The sequence below is a fragment of the Taudactylus pleione genome, unplaced genomic scaffold, assembly GCF_031769625.1.
Source record: "Taudactylus pleione unplaced genomic scaffold, aTauple2 ptg000674l, whole genome shotgun sequence".
Classification (NCBI taxonomy): domain Eukaryota; kingdom Metazoa; phylum Chordata; class Amphibia; order Anura; family Myobatrachidae; genus Taudactylus; species Taudactylus pleione.
The window spans coordinates 230,067-254,431 of NW_028285076.1; the positions used below are offsets into that span (position 1 = coordinate 230,067).

A 24,365-nucleotide genomic window follows, 5' to 3' on the forward strand; every position below is an offset into this window, starting at 1 on the left:
GTGAATTACATCTGGATTATCTCTTGTAATGGATTTCTTTTTAAAAGAATTACGTCTAAGGATCACTCAAACAACAGAACTGTGGATCAAATGTTACTTTTAAAGATAATTCAATACAGAGACATTTATATCTTGTTGATATATTTCCACAGCATCATATTAAGAAGATAGCTGCAACTAATATTGCTACTTACCTCCCAGAGTACACACAAGGAGTGATCCCGCTATAATTAGCAGTATGCGTTGCATATAGTTTTTTTTACTGCACCGTCTGTTGATTTTGTGATTGTGGATTTTTACTATTTGTTTGTTATTAATAATTACCTTTAATTGTAATTTTCATTTCATTTTCCCACTATTTGGATGAGTGCATGGATTATCCATTGATTAAATACAGTATACGATCTATTTATGTAGATCATGAGCTACTAATCTGCAGCCTTTTTGTCTGTTTCATTTAGATTGGATGCATTATAGCAGAAAGCTTTACAGGTAAAGAATAGAAATGTCCTACCTTTTTGGCATCCTGAATGCTTTATCATGTCTTGCAAAAGAATAACAGATGAAAAATAGTTAATATGATTCATTTCTGATATCAACAAAGAGATAGAGAGCTGAACTGAGACAATCCTACGCCTTAAATAACAACATTAGTATGAGACAAAAATAATGAAATAAATGCAATTTCTAGGCACATTAATAAAGGGTGCAGTGTGTGCTGTGCACAATAGTCCCTGGGTCAGGGGTGACCCCTGCACTGCACACCCAGCACCCTGTGCATACCTGACACTACTAAAGGGCTTGCCAGCAAGTGAACCTCTATGGCTGGCGCCAGCTTCCCAGTGATAACTTGGAAAGATGGCGCAACGCTTTGAAAGCAAAGGCTCTGGCACTGTGCCAGTCATTGTATCTCCTGCGCATTCACTGCGCATTCACCATTACTGCAAAGATGGCACTGGCCACAGCAGGTGGGGGGGGGGGGGGGGGGGGGCGCTGCATACTTCCCCACCCCCACTGGCGGTAATGTACCCGTGATACAACTTAAAAAAAAAAATTAGTCAATACCGCAAAGGTATTTGACATCAACATCCTTATTTTGTAACAATCATACTTCAGATACAAATGTTCTTACATTTTCCCTGACAAATGGTCCCGATGAACCTGCAGAGTCATTCATACACACTACTACCATGCAGTCTGTAATCCTCATCTCTAAAAACCAGTTGTAGAAAAGACCGTGACTCCATACATACATACATACATACGCTGTTGAAGGGGGATGTAGTCAGCATCCCAGCGTGCGGGATGCTGGCGGTCTAAATACTTGCGCCAAAATTCGGACAGGTCGGGATCCTAGTACCAGTATCCCGACCGTCGGCATCCGATGGTAAGTATCAGGGTGTTAGGAGGAGGTTAGGGTTAGGGTGCGAGGTTAGGGTTAGGCACCGGGGAGGGAGTGTTAGGTTTAGGATGCGGGGAGCGGGACCAGTGGCATCCCAACAGCCGGGATTTCATACCCAACCTGTTAAAGGAGCATCGGCAGAAGCCTTTGACTGAAAGGTTGGTAGTGCATACACACTTCCAGGTTTACCTGAGATTGTACCATCGCATTGCAATAATATTAGGACGAATATAAAACCAAATCAGCAAGCGCAACCTGTTTTGTTGTGTTAAAACATCATAGGTGCGTACACAATGTTACAATATCTCAATAACACTATCTGCAAGACATTTGTATAGGTGTGTACTCATCTTATAGCAAAAACACAAAACAAAAAAACAAGGTGCTTTCAAACCTTAGTAGAATAATATAGCACAATAAATAAAATTCAATTTGCTGCAGAGAACCAACTGTGATGGTTCTAGAAAGAAAATGCACACAGAAAGAAAATAGAAGACCTGCGCAGTAGGTATTAGCACAAAACCAGGTATCTCATACAAATGATTTAATAAGTAACAATTCTAAAAAGTGTACATTGTTAAAATGCCAAACTATCTAAGATAGATACTGTAGCTAAAAAGTATCTACTTGTGGGTGGTCACAAAGGTAATGCACATCTAAATCAGGAATAATCTTTTCAGTAGGACCTTGATTAAAAAAAAATAAAAAGGAAATGTCCAGTATTGGTTTTTAAATGAATACTCCACAATATAGGAATCAAAACAGAAGGGGTCATTCAGACCCGGTCGCAAGCACCGATGTGCTCGCAACCGGTCGATGGGTAGCCCTGTGCACGCGCAGCGGCCGCACTGCGAGTGCGCAAGCCCCGGAGTGATAGAGAAACTCTCTCACTCCAGAGCTCGCTACAAAAGGGGCGGCTGTCGATGTTGATCGACAGCTCGCCCCTTTTTGTAGGAGGGCCGAGGGGGGTGGTTTCCAAAACGGAGGTGTTCCTTAAGGAACGCCTACCGTTTTGTGGGTTGCCACACTGACACCATCAGAGCAGAAAGCTCCCTGGGGCTTGCGGGTGCACAGACCCAACCTTAGGGTCTGGTCGCAAGCCCGATGGTGATCACCATCGCGACCATCACCCTGGTCGCTAGCTAAGCTGTGGGTGGTAAATCACAGCTTAGCTTGCGACCAGGAGGCTGCACCAAAAATAAAGAAGCGCCCGCCCTCATTCATAGAGAGCGATCGCTTCTTGCTACCGCCTCTGAATGAGGTCCAGAGTTCCAAAGGAATGCAGCAGTCTGCAAAAACAGGTAATCTAAGCTCAGAAAGTCATGTGAGCATGATGAAACGCGTTAAGGGCTCCATTACCTAATTGTCCCATACAACGAAGAACGTGAATGCCTTTACCCCGACTCTCCAAGGTCTCTGCAGCCGTTAGCAGGAAAACTGTGAAGCACAGAATCCGAGGACGCTCGGACGGACCTGCTACCTACATGTGCTTACCTCTCGGGCCTTCCTTCTGGTTACAGTAAGTGCCAGGCCGCCCACTACAAACACCGGGATTCCGGGACTGTACAGAGGAACTGTTAGTCATCGGCTACCCACCGCTTCCTGTTATTAACTGGGATTAGATTTCCCCACTACCAAAGACTAAAGAGCTAAAATCTCCTAATCTAAATACAGAACCATATATCCACATTATTGTTCTGAATGGTGTTATTAACAATTGGTTTACGGGTGTTTAAATACAGGAAGAAGGGATATCCCTGTTTTAGCAGACTGCTGCATTCCTTTGGAACTTTGGCCCTCATTCAGAGCCGTTCGCTATTTGCGGTCGTTCGTTTAAAAACAAGGGGTGGCTATTCAAATGATCCGTACGCACATTGCAGTCTGTTCACACCTCTAAGTCTGAACGAACGAGCAAAACATACGCTCGTTTATTTGTTAAAAACGCCCCCTGGCCGCTCGCACCATACGTCATGTCCGCTATTTATTAGATTAATCGAGTACATCGACCAGCGTATGAACTGCTCGCTATTCTTGTGGTTGGTGTTTGCTACCACAAATTTGCGAGCAGTTCTGGCTCTAAAATAACCCAGTGACGTGGTCATTGACGCTGCTGTTTTAAATATACACACCCATAAAACGCCCGTTTTGACCTTTAAGCACGCCTGCGTTCGGATCTCCACTCCCCATTTTCAAGCACCTTCCCCTGTTACCACCCACATACGCCTCATTCTGTCACTCAAAATAGCAGGCACTCGCTATATAGCGTACAAACGATTTTCGGCCGCACTGACTGGTTCGCGCATGCGTACTAAAAAGCGTACGCATGCGCAGATGTGCAAACATCGCTCGGAACGAGCGTACTGCCGCTAACGAGCGGCTCTGAATGAGGGCCTTTGTTTTGATCCCTTTATTGTGGAGTATCCATTTAAAGACCAATACTGGACATTTCCTTTTTTTTTTTTTTTTTTTCAAGATCCTACGGAAAAGATTATTCCTGATTTAGATGTGCATTACCTTTGTGACCACCCACAAGTAGATACTTTTTAGCTACAGTATTTATCTTAGATAGTTTGGTATTTTCACAATGTACACTTTTTAGAATTGTTACTTATTAAATCATTTGTATGAGATACCTGGTTTTGTGCTAATACCTTCTATTTTCTTTCTGTGTGTATTCATCTTATGCCTGATAGGTAAAATCTCCTTGACAATACCATCTCCAGAACTGCCATTGACTGTTATAACAAAAACATATACTTAGATTTCATAAATATAAGACATCTGTGATAATGTGTTTGGACATACCAAACTAGACTTAAAGGACTATTATTCTTGTGACATAAAAGGGCATTTTAAATCTTACCTTACAGTCACTACATGATGTTGCATTGTTTGTGTTGCCCTCTGGTTATTTCCCCACTGCTTCCACAGGCAATCTGTGGTCTGATGTGAAGTGTCTGTAGAAAGATTGGCACTAGGCTGATGGGAACACAGTGTGCTCATATCTTCATGGCCTGGTAGTTGGGGTACTGTGTAGCTTGACTTGCGCTCCTGGTGGTTGCAATGACAACACTTTGGTTGCTTATGTGTATCACTTCCATGGGGAGGTAGTTGTCCATTGGATCTGTTCATGGCAGGTGTGTGAAAATAATTAGATGTAGGCGTACGGTCTCTCACACAACTGGCTGGCTCCTTTAGGAAACAGTGATGGAGCTCTTGTACATTTCTAGTGTTTGGAGTTTCATGATCTTGTGCCATATTGTCATTGCCACTTTCTTGACACTCTTCTTCGTCCATTAGATTTATGCTAATTAAGAAAAAAATGTCCAAATAATTATTTAATATGGACCTTTTCATTCCTACTTAGGTAGGAGACACCAACAGGAAATTAAAAACATATGTAAACATTCTTAAAAATAAGCATTTTTGGGAATTAAAAAAAATAAAAGTAATGTCTACGAATGAATGCCCACAAAGGGAGTGATGGGCCTCATACTAGGCAGCCGCTAACTATACAGGAGATAGACACAGCAATCATGATCAAAATATATACCAAGATCAGAGCAAGGAACATTTGGCAATCCAGGCACAAGGTCACAAGCCAGCTAACACATGCTCACACATCACTGGGCTAAGTGGTCATGGCCGTATGTCTCTCACTTCTGATACAGCACCTTATGTGGTGCACTAGGAAAGGTTCATTATGACTACACTGTCTCTTCCATCCATGCTACAGGGTGACAGTACATCTTGCATTTATTTATACACAGGGGCTGATACAGAAGTGGATGGTAATCATACAGCTGCTGCTTCTACACTATTATGCAAATGCAGCAGGAGGCGTCTTGTGTAAATAGAGACCTACTACCAGCTTCTGTGATCTGCTAATGTGTCCAATGACAGATCACCATTGGGCAGGCATCAGCCATCTGAGTAACCCTAAGGTTACTGAGAATGGCCACCAGAACTCTGCTGCAGACGACGCAGACAGTGGCCACGGCACCCCTACAAAACGGGATTTATGCCCTCGTTTTATCAAATGCACCCCGTCCCCGCCCCCAAATGGCCACAGCTGTCCAGGCTGCGGTGTCCAGGGCCTTGTGACCAGGGCTGCAGGACCATCGCCAGACATGTGCACTGCAGCTCTGGGACATGTCGGTATGCAGTCGGGAAGCCGGCGGACCTTATACCGACAGCCGGCTTCCCGACTGTCATATCCTGGCAAGGGTTAAATGACAGGCGTCGCAATCCCGATGCCTGTCATTTTACCTACACCGGGAGACCGGCGCCCGGCATCCCGATCGAAGGGATGCCGGGCGCCGCTGCGGACAGCCACGGGGGGGGGGGAGGGTTAGGTTTAGGGCTCCTGGGGGGGACTTGGGGTTAAGCACGCTCCCGGGAGGTTAGGGTTAGGCTAGGTGGAGGGAGAGTTAAGGTTAGGCACCCCCGGTGGGGACTTAGGGTTAGGCACCCCCCGGGAGACTTAGGTTTAGGCGGCGGGGAAGGAGGGGTTAGGTTTAGGCACTTAGAGGAGGGATTAGGGTTAGGCACTTGGGGGGAAGGTTAGGGTTAGGCACCCTAAAGGAGAGTTAGGGTTAGGGGTTAGAAATAGGTTAGTATATACTTACCTTTGACGATCGGGATTTCCTCCTCTGCCGGGCTTGTGGTGTCGGGATTCCAACCGCTGGGTCATACTGATTCCGACATGTCCAGTTAAAAATAATCAGTATAGTATCCACCTCTGAATCAGCCCCACAGTTCTTAAATAATAGCTACTGCATCTCACTGAGCTTTACTTAGTGTACCCAGAGAATACATGCACCAAACAAACATACAAGTATAACTACCATTCCTGCATCCATCCCTGCCCTAGTCCCATTAAAAGAAGCCAGAGAAAGCTAGAAACCACATATGTGACAGCTTTCCTTTATATTATTAAAAAGAAAATGGAACAGACATTGAAGATTAGCATAATAGCATGTAATTAAATGAGAATAAAGTACTAAAGTATTTAGGGTTTATATGATGCCTATGCCTGAGCTACCTGGAGTTAGTGTAGCTCCATCTGAGCAACCTATTAATCTGAATATTCAGTAGCCACCTGCAGGTCATGAGCAGTGTACCTACTCCCGCCTCCAAAGGCACAACTAAAAGAAGAAGGAAACAAGAAGCACGGAATGGAGTCTTTGGACATTCCCAAGCCTCCACCATGCAGTCTCAAAATGGTGGTGACCTTGTTTGCGTCATCACCAACCCTGCAGGACTCATTAACAGCTACTCAAATACCCCAAAGAACAATGATATACTGTATATACTTTATTGCTGATCCAAAATAAATTGTGACACACAAAAGACCCAACAGCCTCTCACTTTTTCTAGCATATATATTTCTTCTGAGAACAACAAAGAGGTGAATGAGACTCGTTAGGTCCTAACCTCGTTGGGCAACAGAAATGACCTGTTATACAGTAGGAAAGCCATGATAAAAACCTAAGCATACCTCAAAATGAGCTATAAATGGAATTCAAATATTGCTGGCAACATGTACCTATAGAAGATCCAGACAAAAGGCTGAACAACAGGATGAGTAGTCAAGGATTTCCAGCAGCTGTCCTTTATCTTCACTACTATACCACTAGAAACTGAATTCATGATCTTGAACTACTGTATGGATGCCCTTTGATGAAAGGGTGTAACTAGAGAAAAGCCCCACCAGGTGGTAGATCCTATACCTTTATAAGGGCTTTTCCTCCACTGCCTACATTTGATATTCCAGTGTTCCTTTTTTCTTTTCGTCGATATATCCAGTTTAGTGTGAACTCTTTACCTCCCGCTTCTGACCCAGGAATTACCTGCTGAACACTTGCAGCACAATTTATGCTCATATTTTTGTTAAAATGAACATTTCTCAAACTAAACTTTCCTGCCATAGAGTCAGACTCTTTGGGCTCGATCCAGTTAGGTGCGATTATCTTGATGCGCACCTGTGAGTGACTGCAGCTATATGCTGCACTTATGGTAGCTGCAGACTAGCAGAATTCTGATCGCAAAAAAATGTGTGAGTCCGGGGTGAGATCAGACCACAAGAGGTCACGAATTGCTGCCCGTTGTCGGAGTTTCTATGCTATTGCAACGGCAATTCACCCCCTTCACTCCTAATTGGATCCCCATAAAAGCTCCTAACAACATCACCTGTGAGCAGTTCCATATCTCCAGCTCTGTGGTGGCTTCACATATTCAATTTTACATATTGATAAATATTTAAGAAGTCTCCCATTACATTTGTTATATTACACATGTTTTTGAAACTGTAGAACTGCTTGAAGATAGTTATAACTTTCCAGTTATTTTCACACACATGCATTTACATGGTGATTATTACGGCTGGTACCTGCCGCACAGCCGCATAATTTTAAGTGCAATATAATACAACAAATATCACTAATTCTGGCACCTGCTGTGGTAGATAGAGTAAAAGGCTTGGGCTGAGATGTATCAAATCTGATCAAATCTCAGGTGGAGAATCTGCCCATAGCAACCAATTCGTTTCTACAGATCATTTTATAGAATGTGCTTGTTAAATGCTAGGTAGAAGCTGATTGGTTGCTATGGTCAACTTCTCTACTTGTCCATTTCTCCACTCTTTAGACGGTTTGATACATTTCTTCCTAGGGGTCTATTTACTAAGTCTTGGATGGAGAAAAAGTGAATGGAGATAAAGGGCCTGATTCAGAGCCGGACGCTATTAGCGGTCGCTCATTCAGAAAAAGGGGGTGATTATTCAAATGAACCGTTCGCTCCTTGCGGTCTGTTGCCGCCTCCATGTCTGAACGAGCGAACAGAACATGCGGACGTTTATTTGAAAAATACGCCCCCTGGCCGCTCGCATCATACGTCATGTCCGCTATTTATTAGATTAATCGAGTACATCGGATGGCGTATGAACTGCTCGCTATTCTTGTGGTTGGTTTTTCCTACCACTATATTGCGAGCAGTTCTGACTATAAAATAACCAAGTGACGTGGTCAATGATGCTGCTGTATTAATTATGCACACCCATAAAATGCCCGCTTTGACCTTTAAGCACGCCTGCGTTCTGATCTCCACTCCCCGTTTTCAAGCACCTTCCCCTGTTACCACCCACATACGCCTCCTCCTGTCACTCAAAATACCAGGCATTCGCTATATAGCGAACAAACGATTTTCGGCCGCTACTGGTTCGCGCATGCGTATTAAAAACTGTGCGCATGCGCAGATGGGCGAACATCGCTCGGAACGAGCGTACTGCCACTTACGAGCGGCTCTGAATCAGGCTCAAAGTTCCAACCAATCAGCTCCTAACTGTTTTCAAACAGCCTGTGATAGCAGTTAGGAGGTGATTGGTTGGGACTTTATCTCCGTTCACTTTATCTCCATCCACGGCTTAATAAAGGCCCCAAAGAGTGTGGTACAGAGTTGGAAGTAAAATGGCGTACATTACGCAAAAGTAAGCTATACAGAAAAATAGCGTATTAGTGGCACATATGCAGAGCTGTATGCATCTAGGGATGTGTATGCCTTCTCATATGCATATGCTCTTGGTCTACTACTAGTCCTCATTAGTGCGTCCTTGCACCTGCCTTATTCTAGGTGCTAAAGATACGCTTCCTGACAGGAGTATATACACTTACATGCTGCTCTGTGTGGGTCGCATTTGTGAAAAGATGACTTTACTGAACATGAGAATGCCCTGCCATGCCTAGCGGGCTGTATCTTGCCTTATTTGGTAGTGGGTTCCCCTTCCACACTACTTTGGCATTATGCACCTGGTTCACGGGACCAGTGGGTCCATAATCCCCTTGGTCACCACAGCAGCTGTGCAGAAACTTATGCACACAATACACCTGAGCAGCGTTTCCCTGTTCTGCTAACACCGAATGCCGATCAAAACCACTCAACCACGGACATCGATGACAGGCGATCCATCGGCAGATCGAGGAAATTCAACATGTTAAAAATCCCTTACTCACCGATTCCAAATATTTTCACGGGGAATAAGATTGTCCAACATGTTGGATTTCTCAGATCCCCGGTCCTGATGTCAGCAGAACGGGAAATTGCAGCAATCCATCGCAGATGTATGGGCCCCTTAACAGCCGCCTGGTCTTCTTAGACCCCTGAGCACCCTCAGGCGGCGGGCACTGAGTGCTGCAGGCAGATTATGCCTGTAGATTATCTGAAATAGTTACATCAGCTTGGTGCCAAGTTTGAACTACCCAGCCTATATAAGCGCACTCTGTGCACAATACTGGTGCCAGAGTATCAGGTAATTTCTGTCCTCCATTACTAATGCTGCTATTATCTGCCTGATTCACTGTGTAACAAACCCTGCTTTGTCTGCAAAAATGCACCTCAGTCTATGACCACAAACTTAGCTTGTATCCCCGATTTGTATCTCTGCATGGTCTGACCACCCCTTGTCTGCACTACCACCCAGTAACCTCTGGGAGGCAATGCAAGGGCTGCGATGTGCGGCTGTTCTTGGTGAACAGCCGCACATCCATTATCTCAAAAGTGTGACACACCTCCATAGGTGTAGATACGTTCGGAGTGCATTCCCCCCTGCATGCTCACATTTGTTGAGAGGGCGGGGAGAGACAGGGGCGGGTGTCAAACACAGAGGGGCTCCCACCACTAGAGCATGCTAGGGATGGACATCGATGGTAGATGTTTGCCGCCATCGAATGGTAATGATTTGATGGTGTTGTGATGTTATATTGTTTTTTATGCTGGGAGCTGCACTGTCCCTTCCTGCAGGTTTCAGCATCGGGCATCTTGCCCGCCACCGCACCCAGTGCTGTCCCCTGCCAGCCCTGAAATAGGGCTATTGCGCATGCGTGAGAAGGATCTTTTACGCATGCGAATATTAATTGAATAGTTTTTTTATTTAATACTTTGGATGCGATGGTTAGTTACCATCGTATCAAAAGTTTTGATGGTGGAAGCCCAGCCATCATTTGATGGTGGGCTTCCGACATCCATCCCTAGAGCACGCAGGGGGGGTTTCTGAGTACCTAGAAACCCCCCCTAATGGACCAATTTCCCATGTTACTCTGGCTTAAATGGGGGCGGAGCCAATACGGCAAGCCTGTCCCCATATGACCTGCAAATTGCTGCATTACATTGCGAGGGGGGTGGGGCCTAATGATGTGAGCAGTAGCTGCATAAAATGTGTATATGTACTGTTTAAATGTGTATATATGCGTATGTGTTATTGTATATACAGTGTGTGTTAGTGTGTGTATACTGTGTATGTGTTAGTGTGTATATATGCATACTTGCCTACTTTCTTTTTCTCCTCCCCGGGAGAAGCCCAGGGAGGAGAAGTAGGTGGGTTGCGATGGGGGTGGGGCCTGACGGTTTGCATCATTAAGCACTGCCAGATCGCAGTAAATTACCACGATTGGCGCAAATTTAAATAGGGGGCTGGGCTAAATGACGCTATTCTTGAAGAATCGCGTCATTAAGCCCTGCCCCCTACACGGAGACCCGCGATCGCCACGGAAATTCTCCCCATTATGCCCACTTCATTAGGAAGTGGGCAGAATGTGGGAGAAATGCCTACTCTACCAGGGGTGCGGAGGGTTACCTGAAAAATCGGGAGCCTCCCGGATTTCTGGGAGAGTAGGCATGTATGATATATGTGTATGTATATGTTAATGTGTATATATGTGCTAGTGTGTGTATATGCATTAGTGTGCATGTATGTGTTTATGTGTGTGTTTACTGTATACAGTATGCGTGTGTTAGTGTGTATGTTATATATATATATATATATATATATTGTGATAGGATCACTGGTAAAGGGGTCTGTGGCAGGGACATCATTGGTCCCAGATTCCTGTCCTATGTGTGTTAAATCCCCAGGAGAAAGTCTGCAGTGTAGCAGGCTTGAGTCTCGGCTTTTTGAAAAGCCAGTTTGGGACCTGGGAGTTATGGGTGAGAGGAAGGGCTCCACCCACGGCCACTCCAGGTTTTGGGCCTTTCAGCTTGGTAACAGGCTCATTAGGGCTTCCAGCTGAGAATGGCCAACATATGCTTAGTTTGTTTAGGGCTGAGTGTCTCACCTGGGTGAGCAGACAGGGAGTTTGCTCAGAGACCCTGGGAAACCTAGCTATGAGGACTGTGCTGTGTTTTTGCGGCTGGTGAGGGCATTAGGCCCTGCCAGGATCATGTAGTGAGGGAAATCACTTGTGAAGTTAGAGCCCCGACAGGGCTAGGATTTATGTTTATGTTTTCTTTATGTTATTTCTGACATTGTACAATAAAGACTGGCGCCGACCAGCTTGTACTCGCATCCAGACTGGTGTGCTGTTTCCCCGGCTGCTGTGTGTGTGTAAGAAAGGAGTCCTTCTACCCAGGAGAGGGACCCTAACCCGCCCGACTGAACGTAACAATATATATATACAAACGTCAGGCCCGGCACTCCAGAGAAGCTTCCAAATAAACTTCAGGCGGTGCCCTCACAAAAATAATGTAATATACCAAGATGAAGGTGCGGCACTCGTCCCAGCAATAAATGACACTCAGATCAAATATAGGTCATCAACGTTTCAGGGTTTATACACTATCTACATCCTGAAGATAGTGTATAAACACTGAAACGTTGATGACTTATATTTGATCCGAGTGTCATTTATTGCTGGGACGAGTGCCGCACCTTCACCTTGATATATATATATATATATATATATGCTCCAATCGGACCGGCACCTTAGTCCTAGTGGCTCCGCGCCCTCTGGATCAGTTAATCTATATATACAGCACAAACAAGCAGCGGCACTCTGAGACTTTTTGCAGTGTCGAATAAGTGTATTCACACAAGGTTTTGCAAATGTAATTTGTGTGAATACACTTATTCGACACTGAAAAAAGTCTCTGAGTGCCGCTGCCTGTTTGTGCTGTACATATATATATATATATATGGAAAACCTCCCCATAAAATCCTGCCCACACAGGGTCGGTGTGACAATGCCTAGCACAGGTGTCCAGTGGCACCTGTTCCCGGATGGGGTCTGAGCTGCTGCTGATCTGTGTTCTGAATGCAACCGCACAGTCAGAGCGCAGACCGACTCCCGAGTCCCCTCATCAGTGTCACGTGACATAGCATGTCTGTGACGCTGATCACTGATGTCAGGCTTCAGGAGCCGCTCTGCGCTCTATGCAGCAGTGCTGACTGTGCTACTGCATTCCAAAGAACACAGAGCCATCCCATAAGGTAAGTAATCAGGCAAGGGGGGAAGTAGGCTTTGTGTGGTGGGGGAGGGACTAGGCTCAGTGTGGCGGGGGAATGGGGGGCAGGCTCCGTGTGCCTTGGTGGGGGCCCACACAACTTAGTTGCTCCAGGGCCCCCACATGCCTTAATCCGGCCCTATTTGTTGAGCTTTCAGAGAGCGAATTAATGCACAATACATTTTACTTTGTATCAACCCCATAATTCTCTGTCTTCACAAAGTTGTTAAAAATTAGTTATCTAGCAATTTGAAGCTCATTAGTTACCCTTAACGTCAAGTCTCACAGGCCTCTAATATACTGACAACTGTCCCCAGCAACATACAGTATATATAGTTAAACATTTAAGGAGATAGCATCAGTCCTGACCTCAGCCCAAATTTAATATAGATGAGGTTTCCCATTCTGTCTGGTAGTCCTTCTTAATTATTATTTTTTTTATCAATGACAATTTAGGAAGTCTAGCACAGTGGTTCCCAAACTTTTTTGAACTGCAGGGCCCTAGAGCATCAGAATTGTTATCACGGCACCCCTAAGCCAAAAGTTTGTTATTGAGAAATTCAGAAAAAAATGTAGTGAAGTAGTACAGTGAAGTAAATTGTTCTTACCTGTCATCCTTAGGTTCATTTATGTAGTGGATGACAGGTTTGCGCTTCTGTTTGTCCACATATTTACATTACATTGACCATAAATAATTTGATTTGGTGCTGGACCACCATCCTGAGGCACCCCTGCAAGCGTCCCGAGGCACCCCAGGGTGTCACGGCGCACAGTTTGGGAACCACTGGTCTAGCAGATAGGGCATAACCCAGTCTGATGTGGTCTTCTAGGAATTTGGAATGATCTAGGAAGACTTGAGAGGCAACTAGATCCCCTCAATTACCCACACTGGCATATTGTAAGTAAGGGTGTGCACTGGCCACTTTTCGCGTTTTGGTTTTGGATCTGGATCTTTCTTTGTGTTTTAGATCTGGATTAGTTTTGCCAAAATCCCTTCCCTTCCGTGTTTTGGGTTCTGGGTTTTGTGTTTAGATCTGTATTTTTTGGGAAAAAAAGCATAAAAACAGCTAAAATCACAATTTTTTTTTTTTTTTTTGTTCCTATGCTATTATTAACCTCAATGACATTAATTTCCACTCATTTCCAGTCTATTCTGAACACCTCACAATATTGTTTTAGGCAAAAACGTTGCACCGAGGTAGCTGGATGACTATGCTAAGCGACACAAGTGTGCGACACAAACAATGCACAGGCGCACGCTTGGCGCTGCTACTTTGTTGATGCACATGCGGCTAATGCACACACAAATACAGAAAAATAAACACTTTTAAAATGTTTTTATTTTTTGGGCACTTTCGGTGTTACACTGCCCTTCAACAGACCAGCCGGCCCTTGACTCATGACACAGGCGCACGCTTGGTGCTGCTACTTTGCTGATGCACGTGCGGCTAAACACAGAAAAAAATATATATTATTTTTTTTTCACTTGGGGGGAGCACCCCTGATGGACAGAGCACCCCCTGGACAACACTACAGCACCCCTTTAGGACTACAGTGACACAGGAGCCACTGTAGCCCCCCCTCTTCTGTGTGCACACAGCTACTATGGACAACACAGCCTTTATGGGACAACAGCACTGCACAACACAGCCCAGCCAGCCCCTATGGACTTTGGAAACAGTCCCTATGGACAACAGCAGCACCAGCACAGCAACCCCCACCCTCCCTCTTCACTGTTCACTTTTATAGAATCCAAAACCCGCGAGAATCCGACAGCGTGAGGATGATGTTTTGCCTCGTTCCGGGAATCGAGTCTGGCGGGAAAACCCGAGCCGGACTCGGTTCCCGGATTGGATCGGGGGGGCTCAGGGGGGTTCGGATTTCTTAAATCCGAACCCGATCATGCCTAATTGTAAATCAACCAGGTTGGGATTCCTTACTTTGACCACCAAAACACAGACATATTATTGCATGCATTAGGTACATCATAAACCTCATTACATTATGGCAAGTCAATTGTACAACCCTACATGCCTACTGATATTATAACAAAACCAATAGTAAATCAATTTTTTGTAAAGAAAATGTAGAAACCTGTCGCAACATAATTTTATGGAGCATGACTAACACCCTGCTATAATTTCTGCATGCCCCAGATGACCTGTAACCACAATACCCTCATAGAGCTTCTGTCACAATGTGCCAGACCCTGGTCATCTCTTACCGGTCCGGCAGCACTGGTGTACTGGCGAGCAGCGGGTGGGGAGAACCCCACGCCCGCTGCCGGCAAAGCCTCCTCCTGCTCACTATCCTCCTTCTCGACGGACGGCTGCTTCCGGCTCCTGCTGTGTGCAGGTGGCCGTGGCTCCCTAGGGGCACGCGCGCCGTCCTGCAAAAGATTTAAAGGGCCACTCGTGATGACGTCACAAGAGGCGTCTATTAGCCCTGCCTTTAAAAGGAAGTTGCTGGGAACACTCCTGTGCCAGAGTATAGGCTCCATAACATTCCCTCCAGCATTCCTAGTTTCCTAGTGCCCACCTGTTATTCTGATCTTTGACCTTGACTTGTTGTGACTCCGATTTCGCCTGATCCCTTGTACTGCTCCTGATATCTAGTTTGACCTCGGCTATTCCCTGTGACCCGTCTTCGTCTCCTCGCTGGTACCGTTTCATCTGTTGGTATTGACCCGGCCTGTTGACTATGTTATTCTTCTGCACGACATCCAGTACTTACCAGCACCTGGGAACCTAACCTGAGGGCCGCGACCTGTGTGTCGGACGCAGCAAAGTCCAAACCTTCTTGCGAGGGTCCCTGGTGAATACTGCCGGCACATTAGACTCCGTGCCTCAGGCACAGGTCTAGCCAATTCCCTAAATATGGGCTGCATCCACTATCCGTCCGAGAGTTTGCCAAAGAATACTCTGGCCCCAAAAACATGGATGCTGCTGGTAACCCGTCACCACGAGATCTGCTCGAGAACTTACTTGCTAGAATTGAGAAGAACAGGACCAGGCACAGATTATGCAGTGTCTGCAGACCCTAATGCAGCAAGTCGGGTCCGCTTAAGCACCTCCGGTACAACCAGGTCCATCTGCTACTGCACCTGCCGCAGGAGCCTCCGCACCAATATGGATTCCAAATCCAACAAAGTACGATGGGGATCCTACAGGCTGTCGTGGATTCCTGAACCAGTGTTCAATCCAGTTTGAAGTCCAGGCTGCAAGCTTCCCTTCAGATAGGACAAGAGTGGGTTATATCATCTCGCTATTGTCAGGTCAAGCATTGGCCTGGGCCTCTCCATTGTGGGAGAGGAATGATCCGCTAGTCAACAACAGCACTGAATTCCTGAAAGCCTTTCGGAAGGTCTTTGATGAGCCTGGTCGGGTATCTTCTGCCGGGTCGGCCATTTTACAGCAGCAACAGGGAAATCAATCTGCAGGACAGTATGCCGTGAATGTCACGGCCAGGGTTTCTCGGCATGGTAGTCACCGGGTATTACCTGTGAGGTCGTTATGGCGGGGGGTCTCTGGCAGCGGTGCTGGTGTTTGGTGAGGGGCATTGGCTGCGCGTGGTTCTGTGTGGACACATTGTCACTAGGTCTGGTGAGGTCTAGCGGTGTTTTCGTTCCGTCCGCCGCCATCTTGCCTGCGGCCATGTGATTCCAGCTGTCCTATCCTGGTAGGTCATGTGCTCGTTCCAGCCAGTCACAGTGCGGCACTGAGTATTTAGGAAGGTCCAGAGCCTTCCTTCCTTTGCCAGTGCAACATGTTTCTCAGCAGCGGCTGAGAGAGAGTACCTGTGCCTTACCTGCCTGCTTGTAATAGGCTTCTAGCCTGAACCTTGCCTGCTCCAACCTGCTGGACTTACCCTGTACCCTCCACATACCTTTCACCTGCCTGAGTACCTGAACCTGCTGTTCCCTGCACCTTGCCTCCCTTCACTCCCAGCTGTACTGAATTACCTCAGCCTGCATTTGTTACAGCTCACCATACCTGCATTCGTTACAGCTCATTATACCTGCATTCTGTTTCAGCTCGCCATACCTGTTTACTGGACTGTTCCTGCCTGTCACTATCTGGACATTTTCCCATTAACCCCCACTACAGTTATCAAGTGCACTTTAGTGCTATACCTGGACATTTCATTTGCCATTCCCATGTCTTCTAAGTCACCTATTAAAAATCCCACTTTTTCATTTAAGTCTGCTTCTGTGTCTGCTCCTATCACCACCCCGGGTCCACAACAAATCAGAACCTCACAGTGCAGTTCCAAACCCTTGCTTCTGAGTTGGGATGGAACAACAAAGCCCTGGTGGCCGCATTTATGCAGGGGCTGTCAGATCAAATTAAGTATGTCCTTGCATCTAGGGAATTGCCGACTTCTTTGGACGACTTAGTCTCCTTGTGTATCCGAGTGGATCTGCGCCACAGAGAAAGAGCACGTGAAAAGGAACAGTCTCGCCGCTTCACCTTTAAGCTTGCTCCACGTTTCACAGCACCTACTGAGCCTCTAGAGGAACCCATGCAGAGAGGGATAGGAGGTTCAAGAATAAACTTTGCTTATACTGTGGCGAACCAGGTCATCTTCTCTCTGGCTGTCCAAAGCGTCCGGGAAACGAGAAGGCCTAACTGATCAAGGGGTAGTCAGGTTAGGTGCATTCCAATACACCCCAAAAAACAGTGTTACTTCCCAGTTTACCATCTAAGTAACTCTGGTCGTGGGAGATTCATCTGAAGTCGTCAAGGCCTTCTTAGATTCAGTTGCCGATGGCAATTTCATTTCGGCTAAGAAGGTCCAAGAGTTAAGGATTGCGAGTATGCAGCTGTAAAAACCCTTTTGCATCATTGGAGTGGATGGGAATAAACTTCCTATAGCTACCATTCACTCACGGACAACCGAAGTCACCATGCAAGTAGGGGCTCTTCATCAAGAATTAATAACATTCTATATTCTTCCGTCAGTCGAGAGTCCGATCATTCTAGGTCTTCCCTGGCTCCGCAAGCATGCTCCTGTTCTAGAATGGAAGGAACCTCAAATCCTCTCATAGGGTTCTCAATGCCGTGGGTCTTGCTTATCAACTGTTAGACCTCCACACTGTGTCATTCAAAGCTCAGTCGTCTCTCCGGAAGACCAACTTCCAGTTCCATATCAAGCCTTTAGAGACGTATTTAGTAAAAAGGCCGCAGAGATGCTTCCTGCTCACCGGGAGTGGGATTGCGCTATAGACTTACTACCTGGGAAGGTGCCACCCCGTGGAAGAGTTTTTCCCCTTTCACTTCCTGAATCCCAGACTGTAACCGAATACGTTAAGGAGAATCTAGAGCGGGGGTTTATCAGGGAGTCTAAATCACCTGCTGGAGCTGGCCTGTTCTTTGTTAAGAAGAAAGATGGAGGATTGAGACCATGCATTGATTACCGGGGATTGAATGCAGTTACCATTAAGGACTGGTATCCCCTACCGCTGATTTCTGAACTTTTTGACCATATAAAAGGGTCAAAGATTTTCACTAAACTGGATCTACGTGGGGCTTACAATCTAATCAGAATCGGTCAGGAGATGAATGGAAGACGGCCTTTAACACTCGTGACGGCCACTACGAGTACTTAGTCATGCCCTTTGGACTAAGTAATGCCCCAGTTGTGTTCCAAAAATACATGAACCATATCTTCCGGGACCTATTATACAAGTGCGTGGTGGTGTATTTGGATGATATCCTGATATTTTCAGAGGATATGGCAAGTCATCGCCAACATGTGTGTGAGGTACTGTCACGACTCCGGGCTAATCAGCTCTTTTGCAAGCTTGAGAAATGCTCCTTTGAGCAAAAAGAACTAACATTTTTGGGGTACATCATGTTGGGTTCCTGTCTTAGAATGGATCCAGAGAAGCTTGCCGCCATTGTAAACTGGCCCCATCCAGTCAGGTTGAAAGCTATACAATGTTTCATGGGGTTTTGCAATTTCTACCATCAGTTCATCAGGAATTATTCATCCATCGCAGCCCCCATCACTGCTCTTACCAAAAAGGGTCAAGACACTTGTGTATGGCTTCCTGAGGCAGAGGAAGCATTCGGCCAATTGAAGCAATGTTTCCTTTCAGCGCCTATTCTGAGGCAACTGAATTGTGATCTACCTTTTTTTTTGGAGGTGGATGCTTCCACGGTTGGTGTGCTGTCGCAGAGAGATAAAGAAAACAAGTGGTACTCCTGTGGGCTCTTCTCCCAGAAGTTCTCTGTGCCAGAAAGGAATTATGCTGTCGGTGATAAGGAACTGCTGGCCATCAAGTTGGCTCTCCAGGAATGGCGATACTTGCTGGAGGGACCTAAATTTCCGGTGACAGTATATACCGATCATAAGAACTTAACGTATCTCAAGATGGCCCATTGTCTAAATTACCATCAGTCCAGGTGGTCGTTATTTTTTGATCGGTTTAATCTTGTGATTACCTATCGAACGGGTAATAAGAATATCAAGGGCGATGCATTATATCGAGCAATCAGTTCTGCTGAAATGGAGGAATTAAAGGAGGACAAGGCCATTCTAAACCCTGCTTGCTTTGTAGCTGTTACCAACAAGGTCAAGATTCCGCCGGGGAAAACATTTGTGGCACCTGAATTCCGGTCCAAGTTGCTTCAGTGGGCACATTCTTCACGTTTTAGTGGGCATGCAGGAGTTAACAGAACTCTGGAATTAATCCTCAGGGGCTATTGGTGGTCGACGGTCCATCAAGATGTTAAGGATTTTGTGGCGGCCTGTCCTAAACGTGCTCAGCACAAGATCCCTCCACACTCTCCATCAGGCCCTTTGTTGCCACTTCCAGTACCTGATTGTCCTTGGACTCACATTTCCTTGGACTTCGTGACGGATTTACCTTCATGCCTAGGGTTCAATACTGTTCTGGTGGTGGTGGATAGATTCTCCAAGGCGGCTCACTTTGTTCCATTGAAAGGACTACCGCACCTAAGTTGGCGGAAGTGTTTATTGGAGAAATCTTTAGGTTGCATGGTTTTCCTAAAGATATTGTTTCTGATCGTGGTATACAGTGTACCTCTAGATTCTGGAGAGCATTATGCAAGTGCTTTGGCATCAATTTGAGTTTCTCTTCGGCCTACCATCCACAGAGCAATGGTCAGATGGAGCGAGTAAACCAGGAATTGGAGAAGCTTATTTGGATGTATGTTTCGGCCAATCCAGATGACTGGGTTTCTCTGTTGCCATGGGCTGAGTTTGCCCATAATAATTTGTACCATGAAGCGTCGAGGCATTCTCCATTCTTTATTCACTACGGTCTGCACCCCCAGTTACCCGAGTTACGAGGTCTCCAGTAAGTACCACTTCCAGCTGTGCATGGTACAGTTAATCGGTTTTGCAATATTTGGAAGGAGGTAAAGAAACATTTGTACAAAGCCTCTTCAAGGTATACATTTTTTGCAGACAGGAAGAGGAGGCAGGGCCCGTTGTTAAGGCTGGGTGATAAAGTCTGGCTCGCAACCAAGCATCTGAGATTAAAAGTTCCTACTATGAAGTTTGCTCCTAGGTACATTGGTCCTTTTCAAATTCTTCAAGTAATCAATCCAGTGGCATTCAGTTTGAAATTACAAGGTACACTTAGGATACCTAATGTGTTTCATGTATCTCTCCTAAAGCCTCTGGTGCTCAATCATTTCTCTACATCTTGCAGTCCTCCTCATGCAATTTCAATAGATCATCAGGAGGAGTATGAGGTGAAGCAAATTCTGGACTCCAGGTTTTCATGGGGATCGGTACAGTTCCTGGAAGATTGGAAGAGACATTGCCCGGAAGAACGGTGTTGGGTCAAGGCCTCAGACATTCATGCATCGCAACTTCTTAAAAAGTTCCATCAGAAATTTCCTTACAAACCATTTGTGGGGTGTTCGGTGCCCACCCCTAGAGGGACCCCGGTAATCTCTTACCGGGTCCGGCAGCACTGGTGTCCCGGCGAGCAGCGAGAACACGGCGCCCACTGCCGGCAAAGTCTCCTCCAGCTCACTATCCTCCTCGACGGACGGTTGCTTCTGGCTTCTGCTGTGTGCAGGCGGCCGCGGCTCCCCTAGGGGTGCGCGTGCCATCCTGCAAAAGATTTAAAGGGCCAGTGCACCACTCGTGATGACGTCACCAGAGGCGTCTATTAGCCCTGCCTTTAAAAGGAAGTTGCTGGGAACACTCCTGTGCCAGAGTATAGGCTCCATACCATACTCCAGCATTCCTAGTGCCCACCTGTTATCATGATCTTTGACCTTGGCTTGTTGTGACTCCGATTTCGCCTGATCCCTTGTACTGTTCCTGATATCTGGTTTGACCTCGGCTATTCCCTGTGACCCGTCTACGTCTCCTCCCTGATACCGTTTTGTCTGTTGGTACTGACCCGGCCTGTTGACTACGTTATTCTTCTGCACGACATCCAGTACTCATCAGCACCTGCATAGGGGAACCTAACCTGAGGGCCGCGACCTGTGTGTCGGACGCAGCAAAGTCCAAACCTTTTTGCGAGGGTCCCTGGTGAATACCGCCAGCACAAGTCTAGTCAATTCCCTAAATATGGGCTGCATCCACAATCCATCCGAGAGTTTGTGACAGCTTCTCATATCCTGCTGCAACCGAGATCATATCGGGCCTGTCTTATCCATCCCTTGTAACATCTAATAAATATATTTTATTCACATTTGGGGATGTATTCTTGTTTTACTACCCATACCCAGCTTGGTAAAATTAAAAACAAGATCTAAAAATGCTGTGCTTTGGGACAAGTAATCTCATATCTGTGTTCTGCTTTAATTATCAGCAATATTAATTGAAGCTGAATTTCACCACTCACTGTAATTAAAAATGTCTACCTCTTTTACCATCAGGAAATGAAGACTGCCCCTAGTAGGATGCTGCATTGGTTTATTTTGCTAATCCACTGACTTTTTTGCATTCTGTGTTGTGATAGCTCAGTCCTGGGGAATTTGCATCTGTCTGTTAATTAACTGAATAAAGAGATTTGAAGGGAACTAAATAGATCCAGAAAACAGTGTAATCTTTTCCCTATTCTCTATCCTTCATCACAGCAGGCTGTACCCTAAGCAGAACAATCTCAGAAGTATTAGTTCTTCTAACCCAGTAAGGAACATCTGCTTCTCTTGAGAAAAGCCAACAGAAGGCAAATATTAATTTTATCTAGTGTATTAATACGTTATGTACAGTATAGTGCCAAACAAAACCAAATTAATCAGTTCCACCACTATAATAAGGTGCATATAATTCAGGCACTGATATTGGAACTATAAACTTAGGAGATATGCAGTCCGTATGTTGACGTTCCCTATGTCGACATCAGAATTGTGACAGAAAGGATGTTGAAGGTGAAAATGTTGACATCTGGAAAACGTCGACATGGACACAAAGTGGACATGCCATGTCAACATAGTGAAAATGTTGACATTAGGATTAGGTTCAGGGTTATGGTTAGCATTAGGATTACCTCAGAAATGGGTTGTCACCATAATTACCATGTTGACATTTCATCAGTGTCAACATATTGAATGTCAAAATGTTATCCGTTAACATTATCTTCATGTCAACATTATGAATGTATATATGGTCACTGTCGACATTTGATACCGAACCCACTTTGGGAACACATCACTGATACTAGATATCTAACTTTGGTTGCCTATCCCTAACCACAAACTACCATTCCAATTATTAGGCCTCATGGTTATTCCAATTGGCCAAACAAACTGACACATGGATATTATGGTATACAGTTGTGCATAAAATATTTCAGCCCCAATGAAATTACTTGTGTTAGGCCAAATATCCCGCAGCCAATGTTTTGATGAAGGTGCAGAAAAGAATTGCAAAGATATTTCATAGGAACTGAGCTACAGAGGTGCCCAGTAAAAGTTCAATGTCTGTGCCCATCAAATGTTCACAAACAATGGGGACCATGTTAAAGTGACCTTTCTCATAAAGCAGGCAAACTTACTGGTACTCAGCTGCCAACAGGCCTTAAGCATAAAGCTCCAGATGAGGCAGGAACCTAACAAACAGTGAAATTAAGTTTATAGTCAAAAAGTGTCTAACAACAAGTCTGTCATTTGGTTTTGAGAACTACCCTCAGCCAAGTTGGCCAATGCTGCATCACTGGTGGCCATCTTGGTTCTTGCTTCCTGTCTAGGCCTTTTAGCAACCACATTTTGTAGTATTTTGTACTATTCAAATTTCCATAGTCTGTTTGTTATCTACTGTTATGAATCCCAAGACAAGGATTCAAGCTGCTGGTCAGTATTTGCAGTAAGGGTGTCTCATCTAACAGTAATTGTTAGGTGATTAGTCTTTCTAATGAAGCTTTTCTCTTAACTTCTGTGTCTGTAGGCAGTGCCTCTGCTTTGCATACTGGAACACCTTGTTGCCAGACCTTAGAGCAGACAGGAACGGCCTCTGCCCTTGCCCTGTACATTTGGATACCATTTTTACAGACTTTGAACCGGACCTGCCTCTCCCTTTGCCCTAAATACTTGGATAGCTTGTTGCCAGATCTTGGACCGACCTGACCTGCCTTTAACCTGCATGCCTGCTTACATTGTTATCAGACCCTGGAATGAGCAGAACTTGGCATCTGTCAGACAATACTATGCATGTCTGCTGCTCAGGGTAACCATTTCTCAGTATAAGCTGAGGGCCTGATTCTGAGATTTCTATATTTATGCTGTTGAATTTGTCAATAAACCTTTTAATACATTCCTGCCTATAAACCTCTAAGATTCACCTGCCTAGAACCTCTAAGACAAAACCTGCCTATAAACCTCTAAACACAACGCTAATTGCGTACGCAGTATGACCGCAAATAAAGACAGGAGTGGAATCTGTGGTTCCAACGCACAAGTATTATTCAGGTAAAAGTACAGTCAGTTACATGCAATCTATACATACACAAGTTAGGCGTAAAAGGAAATAATACAGACCAAGTACGGTTATACATAAGCTGTGCCTCTGGACCCAGAGATAGACTTCTGACTAGATATCCTCAGTTCACCCAAAATTCAGCATGAACTGGCAAACCAGTGGTCGGACACATGTATTTATTCCCCCCCAGACTGAAACAGGACAAAGGGAGAACTTCCTGCTGATCTCATTGGTTCCCAGAGGAGAAGCATATGTAACGACACATTTAACAGGTTGTTTCAAATAGACTTTCCCTGCCTCTAACAGCCGGAGACTTTCTGGTAACGCCTCCTTTAGCATCCTAACAGTTGAATCTAAAATATACATTTTGGTTGCTTGTAGGTTCTGCGGTCCATAACTCGAGAATGCATAATGCGATCTCCTCACCGATAGCACCGGGAAACTGTGGAAAGAGTATGCATCAGAACAACTCCAAGAATGACATGTTTATCTTGTATAATTCCTTAGTTAACAAATATCTTTATTTCTTAGCATTTAAACTAACTGAACCTTCTTGAATCATACATTTTGATGCTTATGGAACCTTATGTGCGAATATGTAGTGTGTGGGTATTCGGGGTTTGGTATAAGGACGCTAGTTATTAATGGGTGAGATTTAAGTGCATAATCTCTCATACACGAAGTGAACATCCAGCAGTGTGGATGGCTGAGGGTTGTAGTTCTACATGCCCTCTGTCAGCAGGCCCCCACCTGTTGTGTGTTCAAAGGAAAACAAAACCTC

The 24,365-nt window shown here is 45.3% G+C and overlaps 1 protein-coding gene across 1 annotated transcript in view; it reads right to left on the reverse strand.

The window, feature by feature from the left end:
* The window catches only part of LOC148478153 (protein dispatched homolog 2-like), a 108,509-nt gene that overhangs the window by 60,304 nt on the left and 23,840 nt on the right, over nt 1-24,365 (reverse strand). Inside the window, exons 2-3 of the mRNA XM_088455858.1 lie at nt 4,266-4,709; nt 515-544 (exon numbers count right to left, since the gene is read on the reverse strand). Of these exons, the coding sequence (XP_088311984.1) occupies nt 515-544; nt 4,266-4,709 (474 nt within the window). The remainder of the gene's footprint in view (nt 1-514; nt 545-4,265; nt 4,710-24,365) is intronic.